This window comes from Melozone crissalis, unplaced genomic scaffold, assembly GCF_028551555.1.
Source record: "Melozone crissalis strain CALT ecotype California unplaced genomic scaffold, PUWL_Pcris_2 ptg000354l_1, whole genome shotgun sequence".
NCBI classification, from domain to species: Eukaryota; Metazoa; Chordata; class Aves; order Passeriformes; family Passerellidae; genus Melozone; species Melozone crissalis.
The window spans coordinates 36960-60029 of record NW_026536100.1 but is presented as its reverse complement, the minus strand read 5'-3'; the positions used below and the strand labels follow the sequence as shown (position 1 = coordinate 60029).

Below are 23070 nucleotides of genomic sequence, written 5' to 3'. Positions count from 1 at the left end.
ACAGGGGTGCTACCACCAGGGCTGATTGGCTCAGCTTTGGCCAGTGGCAAGTCTGTCTTGCAGCTGGCTACAACTGACTGTCAGACATGGGGGTGTGGATGTGACAGCCTGGTCAGAGAGTGAGAAAACTAGATTAGTTTTCCCAGGATCAGCTTGTGAGACTTTAGGGAGTTGCAGAGAAACAATGATAGCTTGTTATTATAAACAACCTGCAGGTGGTGTTTTCCTACTCTCTGCTTTCCTGTCTTTCTCAAAGACTGTTTTTAAGAAAGGTGTTTTTGTTAATTAGCCAATCAGGTGAAATGTATTGATTAATTGACCAATCTGGTCTATCTGTATTGGAACAATGTATAAAGGAGAGATTTTCGAAGTAAAGCAAGATGCTGTGCAAACCAGCCTTCTGGTGAGTCTGTGTCGTTTCTTACTCAACAGCGACATGGGGGAAGTTTCTGATATCTTAAAGAAGCTATCCCTGTAGCTCTCCCCACTACCAAAACCTTGCCATGCAAAATCAGTACATGAGCAGATACTCTCCTCTTCTACATAGCCTTACAGATACTACTCCCAGCTCAATGTCGATACATACAGCACATTCACCAGAGCATGTTTTGAAAGGTTACTGTGAAACACTGAATATGTTTCATATGCAAAAGATAAGCAAAGGGACTCTGCTGTTTTTCCAAGCTGCTCACCACATGGAACAGTGGTCAGCACTGAGAAGCTTTTACTCAGGGTACTGTATTCCAGTACATCCTGGGCACTTGGGTGACTGGTGCTGGAGCCTGGTCCCTATTACCCGTGACCAGAAAGCTGCAGAAAAAGACTGGAAGAGGTAATGCTGGGCAAGTTTCTGTTGGATACAGAATATCAGAAAACTGATATTTGTTACTTCTGATTTTAGGTTCAGCTTGCTGCAGTCTAAGGCCAGAGGTGGTACCTTGTGGAGAAATAGCTACGTGACAAGAACCCAGCTAATCTGAGTTTCTGCACCTGCAAAAAACACTGTGTCCTTGAGCATGGCTGTAGTACGATAACAAGTAGTGAGAGAGACGTGAGAAAAAGAAATGTAAGTTTTAAAGAATGAGGAAGAGCTGATATTGTAGTATAACCAATAGGCTGCTTAGCTTACAGAATATGCATGAGCTTATTACTTGTTGTAAATAAATGTCTGGTGCTCTCTTCAATAAAGGAAGCTTGCTGATTCTCACACTGAGGGTCTTGAGCCTCCTTGTGCCGCAACAGTACCTGAGGAAAACACTTGAAAGTGACCTGGTGAATGCTCTACCAGAGCTAAGAAAGTCTGAAGGTTTGGGATGACATAGTAAATAAGTTTGTCTGCAAACCAGTCCTGGACAGAGAAGAGACATCTCCCATACAGAGATGCCAATGAGTTCCAGATGACAGGTCAAGTGGCAGACTTCAGAGACTGAAGCCTCTTGCAGCTGCTTGCTCTAGTTAACTTTTGAACATGGTGTTGAATGCTGAAAAAGTAATGAGCATGTTGCAAGCACCTGCCCTTCAGACTGAGAGATTTTTGTACTCTGGATAGGCATTCAAGACAAGTGCTTCTGTGAATAAAACTCAGGTGCTCAGAAGTCTGCATAAATATAGCCATAAGTGTACATACAAGCCAGAGTTATGTATTTGTGCCTTTTGCATGATTCAGGTAATACTTTCCTTATCATCAGCCAAGAAAGAAAGGTTCAAAGCCAAGGTAAAGGTTGCTGAGAAGACAAAGGGAAAAGGAAGCAGTCCCTACAAAGTGGTTGTCCTACTAAAGCTGCACTAAGACTATTTTCTGTTAGTGTGACCAGGCATCTAGAGAGACGTTGGGTATCAGGCAGTGTTTTATTAAACAAGGTATTTAAATAGAGATATACAGAGGTGCCTTTCTGTCAAAATGGCAGCCATATTTTTTATCGTTAACAGACATCAGCCACAAGATCACTTCCTGCCAAACTGAGGTAATGGTGGTGGTACTTTAATGTCTTGACCTCTTTCCAGTTTCTTCTCACAGTCAACTAGATAGTTGACTCCATCAATGACAATCTGAACTAGTTCTACCTACAACAAGAAAAACAATAAGAAGAAAAGATTTAGGCAACACTGTTAATAGAGGAAGGAAAAAATTGGTTTGTATGGCAAAGACTGCAAGTAAAGCCAGACCCAAGGAGAATCATGACCTGGACACAGAGATCACACATGCTGTGACACAGGAAATATAGGTCATGCATCGGTCGAGTGGAAGCCCATAGTAATTCCCTTCTCCCTACCCCTTCTCCTGTTCATGCTGAGCTTGGCCTTCTAACAGTAGAAATTTTCAAATAGTCCCCTAATTTCCACCAAATTCTGCTCCTACAGATATGCCTATATAAATAGACAAACAGAAATGCTTATATAAAAGGTTTAGGCTTGAGTTTAGACACCTATTTCAAATATTACCACTCTGAGAATACAAGATGCTGAGAACTACAGTATGCCAAAGCCATGGATTCCCATTTGCTGTGTTCTCACAATTTACATATTAGGACAAAGAAAGTGAAAAGGCAGTGCCATGGATGTTTAGAGTCACTGGGCAGTTCTCTCTGAAGCAACAAATGCCAGTGTAAATAAAGAGGTTCTGGTGTTTTGCCAACAGCATCTTGTGAGGTTTGGATTAATACCTTTATCCAAATGTGTTTGGGCTTAAAAGCTATGGAACGTTGGTCTGACATTTGGTAAATGACTGTGAAGACTACTGGCACTTTTTCTTCTGTACAAAGTAGGATAGTTGTATTTTCTTGATGGATAGTAATGAGACATATGAGTAATACTGAAATGACTCAGAATCATGCAGAGCTCTCCCTTACTGTTTAGCATGCTTAAAGCATCTGTACATATGTGCTTACTTCTTGATGTTTTAGACTGTTGTTTACCTATATTCTGTGAGATACAACAGCTTTATTCAATACACAGTCAGTACTGTAGAAGAAAGAATGCACTGCATCCAAATGGACACTAGTGAATTGCAGAGGATAATCTATACATCATCAACCATAGAAACGAAAACTTACTCTGTGATATTAAGATACTGGTATAGTTTTGTGCTATTTAATTTTAAAGCCATATAGTTCTTTGAGGGACTGAAAAAGCAAAAATTATGTTCTCCTATGAGAAAACAGTCAACTGAAAACTAATTGGAATGGAAGTGCAAGGAGGGGAAGAGACACACTCATTTCCCCAGTCCAGTAGTAGCATGAGCCTTGAAAGCTTCTGGAGACTAACTTGCTGTGGTAAGTTGACCTTGGCTGGATATCAGTTGCCCACCAAGCCACTCTATCACTCCGTTCCTCAGATGGAGGGGGGGAGAGGGAGGGAGGGCAAGAATATAACATAGGAAAACACCCTCATGAGTCAAGATAAAGGCAGTTTACTAAAGAAAAAGCAAAGGTGGCACACATGCAAGCAATGGGGAAAAACCCCAAAGATTTTATTCTCTACTTCCTGTTAGCAAGTGATCTATGACCTCTTCCCAGGAAGCAGGGCTTCAACATGTGTAGTGGTTGCTCTGGAAGGCAAACACTGTAAATAATTAATGCCCCCCCCCCCCCCCCCCCTTTTCTTAGCTTTTATATCTGAACAGATGTGATATAGTATGGAATATCCCTTTGGTCAGTTTGGGTTAGCTGTCCTGGTTATGCCCCCTCTCAAGATCTTGCCCACCCTCAGCCCACTGGTAAGGGGGTCATAATGTTGGAGACAGCACTGATGCTGCACCAGCGCTGCTCAACAGTAGCCAAAACACTGGTGTGTTATCAACACCTTTCTGGCTACCAATGCAAAGCACAGTACTAGGGGGGGTGCACAGGGGAAAATTAATGCCATCCCAGTCAAACAATACAGTGAAAGTGCATGACTGAATCCTAAAAGGAAAACGGCATGTTAATCCACTCTTAATGTCAGTGCTTGATTCCCTGTGTGGGTTAGTCCTAAAATCCTGCTTCTTTCCTCAGCATTTTGCACTGGACACAGCAGATACCTGTCCAATGTACAGTATGCAGCTCTGTTCCCAGTGTACAACTACAGTGAACCTCATTCAGAAAAATGGAGAGGGACTTTTTACAAGGGTGTGTAGTGATAGGACAAGGGGGAATGGGTTTAAATTGAAAGAGAGTAGGTGTAGATTAAATATTAGGAAGAAGAAATTCTTTACTGCAAGGATGGTTAGGCACTGGCACAGGTTGCCCAGAGAAGTTGTGGATGCCCCATCCTTGGAAGTGTTCAAGGCCAAGCTTGATGGGGCCCTGGGCAACCTGATCTAGTTGGTGACATCCCATCTAATGGCAGAGGGGTTGGAACCAGATGATGTTTAAAGTCCCTTCCAACCCAAACCATTCTATGATCCTATGATTCTTAGATACATAGCTCATGCCCAGCACTGGAGAGACAACCTGTACACCTATCTCATAGCTGTGTAGTCCAGGAGGTATTCGGGTATAAAAGTTCATGCTGTGATGCTGAGAAACATTGTCCCAAGGGAATTCTGTTACCACAACCAAATCTTTCTAGTACCTGCATGCTTTCAACAAAATGCTTCAGCACATGATGTAAACCAGTCACATTTATGGAACTCGCTCAGGAACTTGTCATATTTGGCAAACATTGCATGCACTGTAGTAATTTTTTGTTGTGTAAGCCATTTCATTGGATTAAATTCACAAGGAGAAAAAACTGCCATAACTCCAAAAAATGACTGAATTCTTAGTGAACTCAGATGGAGGGAAACAGTCTTAGTGCAGATCTGAGTTTAAAAGCAAGGAATAAAACAAACAAGTTACCTCTGATCGACCCATGCGGTCCAGGTTGGAGATATCATACACGTCTGCTACAGCTGCTGTGTCCACTCCACCAGTGCCACGCTTCTGTAGCCTCAAGTTATCCAGGATTTTTGGAAACCTGGGATCCTAACAGAAGAAATAGGTTTGTGCATATTGTCTTTTGCCTTGCTTATTGTTATTATCCATGATCTAATACCATCTCCAGAATGACAGGCAGAGACAATTTCCTCTGTCTTTGGATTATGGCCTGTGTTTGTCTGCTGAGTAGATTAATTTCCATAACAAATATAATAATTTTCATAATACAAGTATGCTCAGTCATGCATTATGCCTGGGACCTAGCTGCTGCACATCTTGCAAACATCCAATTGCTGTAAACTGTCATTTTTTTATTTGTTTATTTATAGATCACATGAAGACCTGATTTATATCACTGGCCTTTTAAACAATTTATGTACCTTGCTAAGCTTTGGCAGCTTTACATGGACTCCAGCACGTAAACCAGTTCCTAGGTTCGAAGGACAAGTCAGAACATATCCAAGACGTTCATTCCACATGAACTCCCAGCCTCGTTCTTTAATTAGTCTTTCAACCTATGAAGGCAAAAACAAAAGAGGAAAAAGAAAGAAATGCATACATCTATCTCATCTTCCAAGTTATTTATAGATAAAATTCTTTTCACTTTGTATCTGTGTTGATGATTAACTTCACAATTTACCGATGGAGGTGCATATAGATATACTCAAGTAAAGTCTGGTTTGGCTCTAGTATGAGCCTTTGTATTCATCAGGCATCAAGTTTACCAGTGAATATTACAAAAATTTCTTCATCATTTTCTAACCGCCCTTGACTTGAAAGCTCTTTAGCACTTTATCACATGGCCTTAGCCCATGAAACTATATGGTCACATAATAATTTTTTACCTATAGTATAAATGATTTTCTGGCCTAGGTGTTTTTAGAGCAAGGTTGCAAAGCACAAGTCCAAACATCTCAAATACTGTGGAACAAACAAAAGGAGCCAAAGCCTAGTTTTATATAATTTTCATGGTGATTACATGATGCTAGGTGAAGGACACTTGATTTTTCAATGCCTAAAATTCATAGCCCTGCTTCCACTATGAAAAGACTACATAGGTCCTCTATAATGATTTTCATTAGTAATTCTAAAACCCAGTTACAAAGGAGACTGAAATCATTATCCTCAGAAATATCATAAAGGTCTATTGACCTTTGAATAAGCCACTATTCTGTCCACTCAAATACACTTCTGAGACTTAATTCTGTGACCCAAATACAATTTCAGTTCAGTAAAACCACTGTCAGAAGATAATCAGATACCTATGCCAGTTCAAGTTCACAAGTCCTCTGCAATATAGGCAAATATTTCCATTCTGCAGAAGAATACAAAATAATGGACTCTCCTGACATTTAAATATTGTGTGAGGATGCAGAAATTGCTTGTAAGAAACTAGATCTGATTTCCTGCCTCATACACTTGCTCTGGTCACAGTTTCCAAAGCTATCTGACCATATGTCAATGTCCAGAGGTCCACTTCTTTTGAACAAGAGATAAGCACAGTAGCAGAGGAAAACATGGAAACAACATCCACAAGCTGTCACTTAGACCCCAATCCTGTACATCATTCAGTCTCATGGATATGTCTAAAAAGCATACCAGATCCTAGTGAACCACCCAGATGCCAATGATGCATGCGCTAGGCACTTTTGTTTTTCCATGTTTCCAAACTCACCACATACTCAAAATTTCTTAGAGATGCTCTGAACTTACCTTCAGGGACCATTTTCTCAATCAGATAATCATAGAACCATATAATGGCTTGGGTTGGAAAGGACCTTAAAGATCATCTAGTTCCAACCCCCTGCCATGGGCAGGGACACCTTTCACTAGACCAGGTTGCTCAGAGGCCCATCCAACTTGGCCTTGAACACTTTCAAGGATGGGGCATCCACAACTTCTCTGGGAAACCTGTGCCAGTGCCTTACCACCCTCACAGTAAAGAATTTCTTCTTAATATCTAATCTAAACCTACTCTCTTTCAATTTAAACCCATTCCCCCTTGTCCTATCACTACATGCTCTTGTAAACAGTCTCTCTCAATTTTTCTCGTAGGCTCCCTTTAGGTACCGGAAGGCCATAATTAGGTAAACCCCAAAGCTGCCTCTTTTCCAGGTTGAACAAACCAAATTCTTTCAGCCTTTTCTCATAGCAGAGGTGTTCCATGTCTCTAATAATCTTGGTGGCCTCCTCTGAATTCACTCCAACAGGTCAATGTCCTTCCTGTGCTGAGGACCCCAGAGCTGGATGCAGCACTCCAGGTGGAGTTTCACATTAGCATAGTAGAAGGGCAGCATCACCTCCCTTGACCTGCTGGCCACATTTCTTTTGATGCAGCTCAGGATACAATTGGCTTTCTGGACTGCAAGCACACATTGCCAGCTCATGTCCAGCCTCTCATCCACCAGCACCTCCATGGCCTTCTCAGCAGAGCTGCTTTTGATGTGTTCATCCCCCAGCCTGTATTGATACCAGAGGCTGCCCCTACTCAGGTACAGAACCTTGCACTTGGTTTTATTAAACCTCATGAAATTCCCATGGTCCTACTTCTTGAGCTTGTCCAGGTCCCTCTGGATGGCATCCTGTCCTTCAGGCATGTCAGCTGCACCACTCAGCTTGGTGTCATCTGCAAACTTGCTGAGGGTGCATTCAATCCCTTTGTCTATGTTCTTGATGAAGACATTGAATAACACTGGCCCCAATACAGACTCCTGAGGGACACCACTCACCACTGATGTCCATTGGGACTCTGAGTCACTGACCACTACCCTCTGAATGTGACTGTCCAATAATTTCTTATATATCTAACAGTCCACTCATCAAATTCATCTCTCTCCAGTTCAGAGAGAAGGATGTTGGGCGGGACCATGTCAAAGGCTTTACAGAAGCCCAGATAAATGATATCTGTAGCTCTTTCTTAGTCCACTGATGTAGTCACTCCATCATAGAAGGCCACTAGGTGGGTCAGGCAGGATGTGCCCTTGGTACAGTAGTACTGGCTCCCTTGAACCACCTCTCTGTCCTCCGTGTGCCCTAACATAGCTTCTAGGAGGATCTGTTCTATGATATTCCCAAGCACAGAGGTGAGGCTGACAGGTCAGTAGTTCCCAGGGTCCTGCTTTCTACCCTTTTTAAAGATGGGGACAATGTTTTCCATTTTCCAGTCACCTGGGACTTCACCTGACTGCCAAGACTTTTCAAATATCGTGCAGAGTGGCTTGGCAACTACATCAGGCAATTCCTCCAGGACACTGGGTTGCATCTCATTGGGTCCCATAGACTTTTATACATTCAGGTTCCTCAGGTAGTCATGAACCTGATCTTTACTTACAGTGGGAAGCACTTTGCTCCCCAGTCCCCATCCTGCCGTATAGCCACAGAAGAAGTGTGGGAAGAGAGGTTGCCATTGAAGACTGAGGAAAAAAATTGTTGAGTACCTCAGCCTTCTCATCCATTGTTACCAGTTAACCAGCACTGTTTATCAGGAGGGGTACACCTTCTTTGACTTTCCTTTTCTGGCTAATATACATGTAGAAACATTATAGTTCCCTGCTTTCCCTACTTTGCCATGTGGTATTTGTTTGGGGTTTTTTTCAGGTGAAGGCCTGTGCTGGTGGCTTTGAAGCAATGTGGGAATGTACAATTGTATAAGCTATACAGCAGTTGGGGATTTCCTGAGAAAGGGGAGTCTGGAAATCCAGAGAAGCTGGAGTGAAAGCTGCTTTTCCAGAGTGAGACAAATAAAACAATTGTTCCAAGGAAAAAGAAAAAACATTTCTTTAGTCATTCAGTGCTGAAGATTGTAATACAAAAGCTAAAATGACATTTTACCTATTTTTTCTACAACTCAGCTAACAATTTATTTCCTTCTTTAACTGCTATTAATGTGGGTTGCTACTTGAACTAGTGTTACTTTATTTTGTTGCTTCTGGAGATGTCAGTTCAGTGTTAATCATGCTAAGTAATGCTGACAACAGCCCAACAATAAACAAACAGGTATACTAAATTCATTGAGCTACTACCTCTTTTAAACCGTGACAAAATCTTTCAAACACCCGCTTCATGTTGCCACCCTTTTCCATGGAGATCACCCTGGTGTGGTCCTCTTCATTAATCCAGACAAGAAATGTCTTGTCATTGTTATGCCTGATTGAGAGAAAAAAAACAGCTTTAAACACAAGATAGGCCCTGAAAAATAACTCTCAGTATCCTTAGTTTCATTACAGTCTTTCAGGACTGTGAAGAGGTTAAGCACTACAAAATAACATTTCTCTGCACAGTTAAGGATGCAGTTAAGCTACTTTCACATCTTAATTCCCCCATGCCAATGGAATTATGCAGGTTTCTCAAGTCACAGTGAGAAGAGCAGTTTTCTCTGATTACATCATGCTGCCCTGAAGCTGAGCTATGAAGAACATGTCTTCAAACATTAACACAGTTGGGATGTACAGCTGCTAAGGGAACAGGTAAAGGGAGAAGCCAAATTCTGCATCTTCAGTCCCTGGGGATGGTTTTTACTGTTGTTAGAAAATTGTGCAGTTAGAAAAAAACCTGAGGGCACAGCCACATGACCATACCTAATTGTATTGTCTTCTAAATCAAATCTCAGTGCCTTTCATATCACTTTATAACAATGAATTGCCACATCAGTCAAATTATATGTCTGAGGAAAACAGCTACATGTTGCTTCTGGACACTGCATTAAAGATGCTGGCTTGTCAATTAAGATAATGCCTACTGAGAAGTTATCTATTCTTGTTCCAGACAGATTAGTCATGACTAGGTTTATAAAGTGCTAGATCAAACCTGAGGTCAATTTTCCTTGCTTTTCTCATTTTTTTCTATCTTTTGCAACAATTTTTCAACAGAATGTAGAAAGTGATTGATAAGATTTGTACATAGAAACAGTAGAATATGACCAAGCTTGAAACATGTGAAATTTGCAACTTCACTGAGAGCCTAACTTGCCACCTGCCTTTTACTGCAGCTTGCTTTTCACACTTTGACAATGCAAAACTGAATAGGTACAAGCATCCTGTGGCCTGACATTATAATTACACGTTATAATTACAGAGAGGTCCAGTTATTTAATTTTCAGTCATGTACAAATATTCAGGGTAGGATTTTCCAGAGACTGATGTTTTCCTGACTCAGCTTCTTTAATTAAATGAATCTTCCCATTGCATTAAGGAATGCTGAGTGATACCACAACACAGAAAAAAAAATCTGTTCTATGGCAATACTGCATCATGTTCAGAAGCCTATCCAGTATTATTCTGATAAGTTAAACTGACTATGTCAGGGAGCATGCACTGTAAAACCTGACAAAAGCCTGTGGAAATAATTTCATGGTGATTCACAGACTCTTTCTAAAATCAATTTTTTATGTTGAAATAGAAAAAACATATTAAAAAACCCATAGAAGAACCCATGTTTATGGTGCTACATTGTGTTGCTGTTATTAATGATAGTTTATGTAGAATCATAGAATAATGGGATTATTTAGGTTAGAAAAGACACTTAAGATCATCAAGTCCAACCATTAACCTAATACTGTCACGTCCACCACTAAACAATGTCCTTAAGTGCCACATCTACGTCTTTTAAATACCTCCAGGGATGGTGCCTCTATCACTTCCTTGGGCAGTCTGTTCCAATGCTTCACAATCCTTTTGGTTAAGAAATTTCTCCTAATATCAAATCTAAACCTCCCCTGGTGCAACTTGAGGCCATTTCTTCTTATCCTATTGCTTCTTACCCAGGAGAAGATGCTGACCCCCCACCTCAGGTAGTTGTAGAAAGTGAGAAGGTCTCCCCTCAGTCTCCTTTTCTCCAGATTGAACAAGTCTGGTTCCCTCAGCCACTTCTCATCTGACTTGTGGTCTAGGCCTTTCACCAGCTTTGTTGCCCTTCTCTGGACACACTCCAGAACCAATACATCTTTCTTGTAGTGAGGGGCCCAAAAGTGAACACAGTATTTGAGGTGTGGCCCTACCAGTGCCAAGTACAGGACAATCACTTCCCTCGCCCTGCTGGCCACACTATTTCTGATACAAGCCAGCGTGCCATTGGTCTTCTTGGCCACCTGGGCACACTTCAGGCTCATTCATATAGCTATTGACCAACACCCCCAAGTCCTTTTCTACTGAGCAGCTTTCTAGACACTCTTCTCCAAGCCTGTGGCATTGCATGGGGTAGTTGTGACCCAAGTGCAGGACCTGGCATTTACCCTGGTTGAACCTCATGCAATTGGCCTCAGCCCATCTATCTAGTCTGTCCAGATCTCTCTACAGAGCCTTCCTGCCCTCAAGCAGATAAACACTCCTACCTAACTTGGTGTCATCTGCAAATATATTGATGGTTCACTCGATGCCCTCATCCAAATCATCAATAAAGGTATTAAACAGAATTGAACCCAATAGTGAGCCCTGAGAAACATCACTTGTTAGTTTTAACTCCATTCACCACACCTCTTTGGACCCAGCCATCCAGTCAGTTTTTTACCCAGTAGAGAGTGAGAGTACACCCTTTCAAGCCATGAGAAGCTAGTTTCTCCAGGAGAATGCTGTGTGAAACTGTGTCAAAGGCTTTACCGAAGCCCAGCTAAACAACACCTGCAGCCTTTCCCTCATCTACTAAGTGGATGACCTTGTCTTAGAAGGAGACCAGGTTAGTCAAGCAGGACCTGCCTTTCCTAAGCCCATGCTGGCTGGGTCTGATCCTCTGCTTGTCCTGTACATGCCATTTGATGGCACTCATGATGATCTGCTCCATAATCTTCCTGCACACCAAGGTCATGCTGACAGGCCTGTAGTTCCTCAGATCATCCTTCTGGCCCTTCTTGTAGATGGACTTCACATTTGGTAACTTCCAGTCAACTGAGACCTCCTCAGTTAGACAGGACTGCTGGTAAATAATTGAAAGCAGTTTGGTGAGTGTCCACTCCCTCAGTACTCTTGGAAGAATCCCTTTGGGCCCCATTGAGTTTTGTATTTCTAAGTAGTGTTACAGGTCACTGACCATTTCCCCTTGGATAATGGGGCTTCATTCTGCTCCCTGACTGTCTTCCAGCTCAGAGGGCTGGGTGCACTGAGAACAATCGATTTTACTATTAAAGATTGAGGTAATGAAGAAATTAAGTACCTCAGCCTTTCCTCATCCTTTGTCACCATGTTTCCCCCTCCCATCCAATAACGGATGGAGAGTCTCCTTAGTCCTCCTTGTGTTGTTAATGTATTTATACAACTATTTTTATTGCCTTTTATGGAAGTTGCCATATTAACTTCTAGCGGTGCTTCCTGGACTCTTTTGCCCTTCAGGACTGCCTCACAAGGCACTCTCTCAACCAGGCCCTTAAACAGGCCAAAGTCTGCCTTCCAGAAGTCCAAGGTAGCAGTTCTGGTAACCATATTTCTTACTTCTCCAAGAATTGAAAACCCTTATCATTTCATGATCGGTGTGCTCAAAATGGCCCCCAAACATCGTATCATCCACAGTTCTTTCTCTTTTCACAAACAAAAAGTCCAGCAAGCATGTCTTCCCTAATTGGCTCATTCTCCAGCTGTGTCAGGAAGTTTTCTTCTGCACATTCCAGTACCTTCTAGACTGTTTCCTCTCTGCTGTATTGTATTTCCAGCAGACAAGTGGTAAGCTGAAGTCTCCAAGAGAAAAAGGGCTAGTGAGACTACTCCCAGATGCTCATAGGATAGTTCATCTGCCTTTTTATCCTGGTTAAATGAAGACCACAAGGATATCTGCCTTGTAAGCCTTTTCACTGGTTCTTGCTTATAAACATGCAACCCTTTCATCACCATTGGCAAGCTCTAAACAGTCAAAACACTCCCTAACATACATGGCTACCCCATGGCCTCTCCTTCCTTGCGTATCCCTTCTGAAGAGTTTATAGCCATCCATTGAAGCACTCCAGTTCTGAGTCATCCCACCATGTTTTCATGACTGCAATTATATCATAGCTTTTCATCTGTGCAATGACTTCCAGCTCCTCCTGTTTGCTGCCCATGCTGCAGGAATTGGTGCAGATGCATTTCAGCTGGGGTATTGATCCTTCCACCTTTATTGTGGGAGAAGCCCTAATTCCTTTGTGACTGTTATCAAGCTCTTCTATGGTTTTTAACACTTCAACAATCCTTGCATCATTTCTGTGTCTTTGCCTATAAAAATATAAAGGTTTTTTTTCTTCAATTAATCATTTAAAACACTACAAAAATATTTAAAAACAAACTGAACATGCTATGAGTACCAGTGCAGAGTGACTGTGGGGTTAGGAGAAGCAAGGAGACTTGTAATACATTTTTTAAAACATGACACAAGCTTCTACATATCACACAACATACCAGATTCCTCTGGCATCTGGCCAGTCACGTGCCATCCCAGCACATGTTAGCAAAGGAGACACTGGCTTATCAAAGAGAAAATGATCCTGGACACAAAAACAGGACCAGGAAGAGAAATAAAAACAGAGAAAGAGAAAATACAAAATAAATTGAAGTTTATTAAGGGAAGCAGTATAACCCTGTCTTATCCATTTAATATTAAGGTAGTCAATACAATTAAATGAAATAGCATGGCTTGTGAACCTGATTCTTTCCTGACTTAAAGTATGAGAATAATGTTGATAACACACTCATGTTTTGGTTGTTGCTCAGCAGTGCTTACTCTAATTCAAGGACTTCTCAGTTTCCCATGGTCTGCCAATGAGGAGGTGCACAAAAAGCTAGGGAGGAGCATGACCCAGACAGCTGACCTGAACTAGCCAAAGGGATATTCCATACCATAGAATATCATGCTCATTATATAAACTGAGGGGAATTGGAGCAGCTGAGGAGTGGCTGCATGGTACTTACTTGCCAGCTGGGGTTAAACCACGACAGACTTGTCTGGGTCAAAGTTGACCTCTAGATAAACCTTTCAACCAAATATTATATGTATCCACCCATTAAAATAGTATTATTAGCAATATGATATATGCTAATTTGGCAAAACATGTATTCACGTGTCCATATTGAGAAACTAGACAAGACCATATCTGGCCTTGTCTGCGGGTGTAGGAACAAAGACAACTCCCTTGGTTCCTCCTTGAGGCCTGGCCAGGCTTTGGGAGAAACCCAATAGGAGAATGAAACCAGATATTTCCATACTAGAAATAATAGTAGCTTGTTTATTCAACAACATAAAAGCTGGGCTACTCTCACAGTGAAGTTGGAAGCCTCTTTGCCTGTAGGTGGGTGCACCTGTAGGATTTCCCAGTTACCAGGAATGGTCCTCCAGTCCTTTGCTGTGACAGTGTCTTCCCCCAGATTTTGTGCGGATCTGGATGAAGTGGTAAAGTATTGTGGTAACTGGTGATGTATCTTTCTTAATCACTATAGGCATTCTTTTGTAGCAATGATTAGATGGATTGCTTAGCTTACCCTTTTGTAATTCTTTGCAGTTTTGTATTATAGTAAATTACACTAATCCTTAAGTTGGTGTCTGTCTTTGGTACTGACCCTGCCCACCATCAAAACAGCTATCTACTGGGAATTATCAATAATTACATCTTTCATTTTCTCTCCCGGAGAGCCAACCTATGGGGGAGATTTCCTTCCCTCCTTCCTCTGATTACAGTAGCATTTGAGAACTTTAAAGATTTTGAATACCCTTTGCACAGCCTTGAAATCAACCTGATTTTTGTGCTAGGAGCCAGCATGTTGCTGAATATGGTTCAGGTCTTGTTTAAGGTTAAACAGTTATTTAAGAACATCACCCAGGCATCTATCTCAAGGATGGATAGTTATTAATGGCAGGGTGTGGGAAAATATGGGCAAGTACCCAGGACAGTGACCACCTTCAACATTTTGGAACCCCTGAAAATGTGTAGAATCCTGAAAAACTAGTAAATATTAGGAAGAAGTATGCTGTCACCCTGGCAATTCCAGAGAGACACAAATCACTGCAACCTGTTGGGGCCTGGCTAATGCCTACAGAACCCTGTTCTACACTACTCAGTACCCTCAGGGGGAAGAGGTCTCTGGATCCGATGACAAAATGACAGGCACTGAGGCTTCTACAACCCAAATGATAGACATTGTGGCTACTTGAGCCCCGGTGACAGGTCCTGCACTTACTCCAACCCCTGTGACAGACACTGCCACTGAACCAGAGAACCAACCTGTGCTGGTTGGTTCAGTTACCCCTATACACAAGAAGAAATAGACATGAAAGACATCTCATTTAGTAAAGGAGGACACGTGCAAAAGCCAGACATGTAACATGGAGTTATACTTACATCAATAAGCTGCTGCTGATCCTTCTCAGACATATTTGTCAAGCTATAGTACTTTCCAGAAAGGTCTCCTTTCAGCCCAGCTAGAGCAGTGACTACAACATTTTCCACTTCTCTTCTCTCTGCCCTGGTACAAGCTGGAGGAAGGCTGAGACCCCGAATGCTACGACCAGTACGTACTCGTGATGAGAGGACATATCTCTCATCAAATTGACCATGGGTGATCTGAAGTAAAAATGTTTTTTAATTTACATACAGTCACTCATTTTGTACAGCACCATTTAAAAATCCCATCATAAAAAATGGGTCACCTTTCTGCCCAGGAATCATGACCTCTTCTAGATATCACAGAACATTAGGAACCCTTCTGTTTCAAATAATAAGGGTTTTTTAAGAAACTTCAAAGTTCTTTTGCTGACTGAATGTGACAAAGTAATCAGCTGATTTTTCTTAGCTCCAGCATGGAATATGAAAAGATCTGAATGGCTTTTGGAAACATGGATATGAACATGAAAATGCAGACAGATGTGGAAGTTCTCTTGAAAGAAGAAAGTCTAAGATGACACTAATCAATGCCATTATTGAACTATGAAGGAAATACTAAGCAATGGCTAAGACTTGACTCTGTGTGTGCAGGAGAAGGGGAATGTTTTCACTCTGATCCTTAAATACATGGTTAACTTTAGCTCATGAACAGGCTCACAGTGCCATTAGGCAAAGCCCCAAATGTTTTGTACCAGCTGGGATCAATACCTCTGTTAAGAACAAGGAAGGAATGCAACTAGTTTGCTGTTAGGTCCATGAGTGCACCAAGGATCTCTTCAAACCTCTTTCACCCTCTCTCCACTGGGTTTTATCCAGCTCTGATATTGCACAGTTGTGTAACCATGGATCCAACAACTTTGAAACTAGCTGTCTGAAAAAGATTTCTGAGGAGTTTCATCTGCAGTCTTTACACCTTGATTTGAGCTGCATTTAATTTAAGGCACCTTTCAGTCCTTGTCTGAGCTACTTTGTAAGTATGCCTGTGCCTGGTCTTGTACCTTGTTTATCCTGACCCTGTCTCGCTGACCTGTCCTCAGACTTGCCTTGTCACTAAGGGGTTTTCTGTCAATCAATGGCCTGTTGGCTGAACCTGATGCCTTAAGTTTTAGCTTTCATATTTTTCAGATTCTATACTGCCTTAGTGTGTTACTCTGAACTTCATATTAAATGTTAGTAAGGTCTCTCCATGGGATAGTTAAACAAAACAATCCTTTTCCAGCTTGAGAACCAAGGACAGCCTTGGGTGCAAAAGCATAAACAATGGCAAATTGAAGAAAGCAACCAGGAGGATGGGACTTCGTAACCTGAAGCTGTAATTGGACAATTAACCCCAATATGTAAATGGACCAAAACTTAGAAAAGTGTGAAAACTCATGACTGTCGTCCATCTTGGGTGTAGCCCTGGCCAGGCTCTTGTACTGCCCAAGGTGTATCCTTTAAGGCCTTTTAATAAATACCTACTTTATTCTTTTAACTCTGTCTAGTCTCTGTTCTAGGTCAGCCTCTCTAGGCATCAAACCTGTTTACTCTAACTAGTCCTGTTCACCTGTTCTCTACTTGCTTGGGTACTGTGGAAATGTGCCTTTGGTGGATCCACTGTTTTGCCTGTCTTGCTATCACTCTTGGCTCCTAGCTTGCTCCTTTTGCACAGTCTTGTACCTCAGACACTTCTGCATAATGTCAGGGTGTAATTGAATGCAGCAGTCAGGTAAAAGTAGTCCAGTAAAGAGAGGAAATTAGAAGAAAATAATAAGGAAGAGAAAGAAAGGCCATGTAGATGCTAGCTTGTCAGATGCTGAAAACCCCAGGAAATCTAAGCTGTAAACTAACATGCTTGCAATAAGAAAGGACAGAAACGGAGCTCACTTCATTCAGACATACTCCCTTTGGGATGTGCCATTTCAGTAATTTGTGTCATTCCAGCTTCTTTAGCCAGTTTCCTCAATTTCACTGGAGTTTGACTGGGGGAAAAATGTACTATTACATACAATATCATCATTGTAAGCAGCAGCATTGAATTTTGATTTCCTCATTATTTTATTTAAATCCTACCTTGGATGCATCCAGGTCTGTGTGATGCTTCATTGTGCATGGATCATAGCCATTATGTCTCACTTTAATGACAGGGTCAAAAATCTCAGCAAATACCTATGGAGTCAAGAGAATCTACAAAAAGTCTTCACTATCATAGAAACACTTTATTGCACTAACTTCAGTCCCAAGGGAAATCCCTGGTACAGGCTCCTGGCTGATAGCCATGGATGTCAGCAAGTGCTGACTGGGGTAAATATAAAGGGAAGGGTCATATGTGGGTTGTATCTTTGAAAACGCATCCAAAAAAATTACCTCTCAAAATCTATTTTCAATAGATCTATTGTTTATGTAGCAGATGGTAACTGCCAGTAGTTTGCCATGAGATTTGCAATTGCTCTGAGTTTCTCCTGTACATTACAGAAGCAGAACATGAAATTTCACCCTCTGTCTCCTAACAATAAACTGGGAGATTATTGGTGGTGGATTTCAGTCATTTTGACCTAAACAGTGTTCTATAGTGGTTGCTCACCTTCACAACAAAAATTGCACCTTACTTTAGTTGCAAGCTTATTCTAGTTACCCCAGATAGGTACCATATGTGATGGCAACCAGATTAAATTTCAGGATTTATTAGCAACTAAAATACATGTTCAGTATCCAGGCAGCTTCTGCCCTGTTCTTAGGTCATATGAGAATACCTGTCTTCACTGCCATTGACTACTGGTGCTACTTAGAACCATTTAGCACATGTATGTCAACACATCACAATCACACCTTCATTCTGTTGTGCAGCAATAACTCTAGCAGAGCTTTTCAAGGCAGCCACTATGTCTAAATAAGTAAAACAAATCACAGAAGCTGGTAGTCCCAGAATACCAGATGTCTTCTTCCATGTTGAGCAGCCTAGCATTTGGGATACTCTTAAGAGATTATATAATAATATACTATTGTATGGTAGACTGAAGGAAGCAGATCACATAGGTCAATAAAAACAAGAATTTTCTTCTTTTTTATATACTAATACTGTCTTTGGCTTTTGTCAGGGTCCACTAGTTACGGCTTAAAGATGCCCAGCACTTCACAGAAGCCATTTTCTTTTCAGTTCTGACACAGTTTTTTTTACAGTGTAATTTATATATTACCTTTATTTTGATGTCTCCTGCTGTTTTTCCATAAACTATGTTTAGTATTAGGAAAGAGAGCAGTTGTTGGAGGCAAATAGAGGATTGCTCCCAAACAACCATATTTTATTGACTTTGACTGCAGTATAGAGGGCTCCTTTAGCAATGCCTCATATTCACTGCTTTTCCTAATGTAGAATAGCATTCAAATCCTCATTAAGAGTAGGGAAAATGTACATGATCTACCCCATATATATTCCCTGGGTCACAATTTTTCTTAGAAGTCCATATTCGACTATGTGTTCATATAATGAGGTCTTGTGAAATATACCATACAAACTGAAAAAAATGTAATAGCATTGTGAAAATACTTTACCTCATAGGATTCTTCATCACCTGCAACCATACCCACAGTTTTAATGAAAGGATGGCCAGGATTGTCAACCCCGGTTTGGATACACTGGTCTAGGGTGTAGCCATTGGGAGTCATCTTGTCCCTTAGCCTGGCATAAATTGCTGGTGTGAGGCATTCAGCCATGCAGTTGTTATGTTTGCGGAGATCAGGATAGTCTGCACTGAAGAGAAAAAAACATAATAAGCACTTAATATGATATCTTTAAACAGTAATCCTTGCTAGTTTAAGAAACTACTTAAGGGATCAGGAAATATGGAATACACAGCATAGCTGAAAAATATAATTAGTTCTTGGTTTATACCTATATTCAGTTTATGTGGCAAGATTTTTCTAGTGGAGGGGCTGCAGGAATGGCTTCTATGAAAAGAAATCAAGAGCTGCCTCCATGCTCAGAGACAGTTTCAGTGGGCTCCAAAATGGACCCCACCACTGGCCAAGGCTGTGCCAATCGGTGAAGCTGGTGGCGTTTCTGTGATAATATATTTAAGAAAGGGTAAAAGACACTGCATAGTAGTTGTGAGAGAGAAAAGTAAGAAAAAATGTGAGAAAAAACAACCCTGCAGACATCAAGGTCAGTGAAGAAGGAGGGAGAGGAGGTGCTTCAGGTGCCAGAGCAGAGATTCCCCTGCAGCCTGTGGTGAAGACCATGGTGAGGCAAGCTAAACCCCTGCAGCCTATGAAGGATCCCATGCCAGAAGAGAATGATATGCCATGAGGGAAGGTGCAGCCCATGGTGAGCCAATGATACAGCAGGCTCCTAGCAGGAACTGTGGCCCATGGAGTGTAGACCATGCAGGAGCAGGTTTTCTAGCAGGAACTGTGGTCTGTGGAGGACCCATGCAGGAACAGTTCTTGAAGAACTGCAGTTTGTTCTTCGGAGGGATTCGCACTGAAGTTCACTGTTGTGGTTTGACACTGGCCAAATGCCAGGCACCTAAGAAAGGCACTCACTCAGCCTCCCCTGCCACAGCTGGGCAGAGGAGAGAAAAAAAAATTAAATGAAGGGTTCATGAGTTGAGATAAGAACTGAGAGAAAAGACCCCAAGGGCAAAACAAGCTCGGCTTGGAGGCGCAAAGTGAATTTATTACTAACAAAATCAGAGGAGAATACTGAGAAGTAAAATAAGCCCTTAAGAACACCTTTTCTTCCCCCAACCCCCCTTCCTACTGACAGTGCAAGGAGACAAGGAGTATGGGGTTGGGTCAGTTCATCACCCAAGGTTTTCTTCCACTCCTCAGGGAATGGAGTCCTTCCCCTGCTATGCTGTGGGGTCTCTCCCATGGGAGACAGTTCTCCATAAACTTCAACATGAGTCCACTCTCACAAGCAGCAGTTCTACTGCACCTGCTGCAACGTGAGTCCCTGCAAGGACAAACAGTCCTCCCAAAACTGTGTCAGCATGGATCACTCTTCCACGGGGTGCAGTCCTTCAAAGACAGGCTGCTCCAACTTGGAAGCAGGGGCTCCCCCTCTCACTCCACTGGGTCTCCCACTGGATCACAGCCTCCTCTAGGCATCCTCCCGCTCTGGCCTGGGCACCTCTCCCCCAGTCTCTGAGTGGATCTCTGCATCCCCAGAATCCCCATGGGCTGCAGGGGGACAGCTTGCTTCACCATGGTCATCACCATGGCCTACAGAGGAATCTCGGCTCCGGTGCCTGGAGCACCTTTTCCCTCTCCTTCTCCACTGACCTTGGTGTCGCCATGTTGGTTTCCCCTCACATGTTCTCACCTCCTCATGTTCTCTGGCTAGGAAAAAGACTGTGCCCCCACTTTGTTTGGAATTTCTTCTTAAATATGTCATAACAGAGGCATTACCAACCTCTCTCATTGGCCCAGGTTTGGCCAGCGGCACGTCCATCTTCAGAGCAATCAGGGATTGACTCTGCTGGACATGGTGGAAGCTTCTAGCAGCTTCGCACAGAAACTGCCTCTGTGGCCCCCCTGCTACCAAAAACAGGCCATGCAAAACCAACACATTCATGAAGGACTCTATCCCGTGGGAGGAAACCCACTCTGGATCAGGGGAACAGTGTGAGGAGGAAGGTGTGGCAGAGACAAAGTGTTATGGGCTGATCAGAACCCCCATTCCCCATCCCTGCCTATGCCGCTTCGGGAGGAAGAGGTAGAAGAGTTAGGAGTGAAGTCAAGCCTGGGAAGAAGAGGAGTGTGGGGGACAGGTGATTTTAGTTTTGTTTTTATTTCGCAATATCATACTCTGTTACAACTGATTGGCAATTTTAAAAATTATTCTTCCCCGAGTCAAGTCTGTTTGGCCTATGATGATAATTGGCCTCCAATCTCTTTGTCTTTATCTCCACCCACAAGGTTTTTAACCTTATTTTCTCCTCCTGTCTTGCTAACAAGGGGAAGTAAGAGAGTGGCTGTGTGGGTGTAAGGCAGCCATACAAAGATGACCCATCACAATACATTGCACTGAAATTTAGGAAGGGAGGTATATTGAAGTCACACAAAGTACTCCACACTGCACTGCTGGGCAACTCCACTAACAGACAATAGCAGTTTTCTGTTACTTGGAGCAACCAGACAAATGAATCCTTGAAAGTGTATTAAAGCCTATTAAATCTCTGCTAAGATACTTACTGAGAATTAAAAGTGCTCTAACATTGTTTTGTTCAAGTAGGAAATTAATTATGCTTAACTGACTAAGAGCTCTCATTCTGAACTGAAATATTCTTGCAGCTTTGTGGACATCAGTGTAACTGTCTGATCTATATCAGCTAGGAATCTATTAAACAATATTTGAGGTTGTTTTAATGGTTTTATTTACCAAAAGCTGTACAATATAATAAAGCAGACAAAATGAAGACTATATGCTTTCAGAAAGCATTTTTGTGAGTCAGATCACGTTTACCTTGTTTTGACAGCACTTTGCTTTATGCACAATCCCATTACTTTTATGAGAGTTTGTTTGAACTAAGATGCTATTTGCCATGGGGAAAAAAAAAAAAGTCTGTCAAAGCCTGGTCCTTTTTTGGGGTGTTTTGTCTTTTCACAAATATGGCCAGCAAAGTCAGCATGCATATTTGTAGTTCGTTTCTAATTATTAACCAACTAGGTTTTAAACAGAATTAGGAATATTTCAAGTACAGTAGTTATAGAAGATATTTCTTCACTACTTGTATAATTGAAATAATTTTATGCTTCCTAATATTAGAATCTATGCAACCAGACAGTCCAATAGACACTGAAAGCATTCAAGAGCTGACAAGATAAAATAAGGACTGATTTTGTGCTTTGCCTAAAAATTGAACCATTTTTCAGGCTTGTTATTGTTTGGCAATGATTTTGTAAGTATATTGATATGATTGAACATCCCTGTTTTCTGTCCTTGAAGGCCATTGTCAGTGCTATCTAAAACTGGAGTTATTAATAAAGGATGCTGGGTTTTAGGTTGACAGTTAACAATCCATATGCAGACAAATAGATGGTATGTTTGAGTGAGGGAATAGGTGCTCTGCAGCTTTAATGGAGATCTTCCTCCCCCAAAGAGTTAAACATCATGCCTAGCTCAGTTAGCTGGGCCCTATGCTCAGGTGACTAGTAAACCCAAAGAGCTTACCTTGGAGGGAAGAGTTTTCGTTTTTCTTGAACAGTAGCTTTAACATTTTGCTTATTGAAGAGGTACCCAGCAGTTAGGATCCCTGTGCCTGCTGCTGCAAAGGATGCAGCAGTTGCATGGCCAGCCAGGAGACGACAGAATGCGCTAGCCATTTGTCTTGGAAGGATACAATTTCTAAAAGAGAAGGCAACCTGAAATCAACACAGAAGATCTCATGCAATGCAAGTGAAAAACAAACCCTCACTTTTAACTGTAGTGCAATAAATGAAGCAATAATTTTAATTATTGGTTTGCATTGAAATAGTGCATTAAGAAAAATGGTTAGAATTTACTGTATTTCTATATATATACCTCTGGTAGACTTGGAAATCAACTGATTTTTAGTGCTATATTGAGCACACAATTCTAAACCCAACACTCAGAGTATTTTAATTGTGTTAATGATTTAGGGCCATAATTGAATGCTTTAGTTTGCTTCATAGCAAAAATGCATTACACAGAGGTGGCTTTCCACTGACCAAAAAGGTGCAATACTGGAGGAAAAATGGCAGACAAAAGTATATAACACAGAAGGACTATTTTGGGGAAAGGGGTAAGAGCAAAGAAGGTTGAAATCATATGGGGGTTATGAATATTTCATTGTATAATCAATTTTATAATGCTGATTGTAGATTGCATAAATTTGTGGCATG

The 23070-nt window shown here is 41.7% G+C and overlaps 1 protein-coding gene across 1 annotated transcript; it reads right to left on the bottom strand.

The window, feature by feature from the left end:
* Positions 1-1944: 1944 nt before the first annotated feature.
* Positions 1945-22530, bottom strand: LOC128949965 (creatine kinase S-type, mitochondrial). The gene is made up of 9 exons (XM_054294857.1): positions 22379-22530; positions 18757-18955; positions 17278-17373; positions 15184-15405; positions 13250-13335; positions 8918-9041; positions 5276-5410; positions 4818-4943; positions 1945-2064 (listed from the first exon to the last, which is right to left on the bottom strand). Exons 1-9 carry the CDS (start codon positions 22528-22530, stop codon positions 1945-1947), a joined length of 1260 nt encoding a protein of 419 aa, XP_054150832.1.
* Positions 22531-23070: the final 540 nt, after the last annotated feature.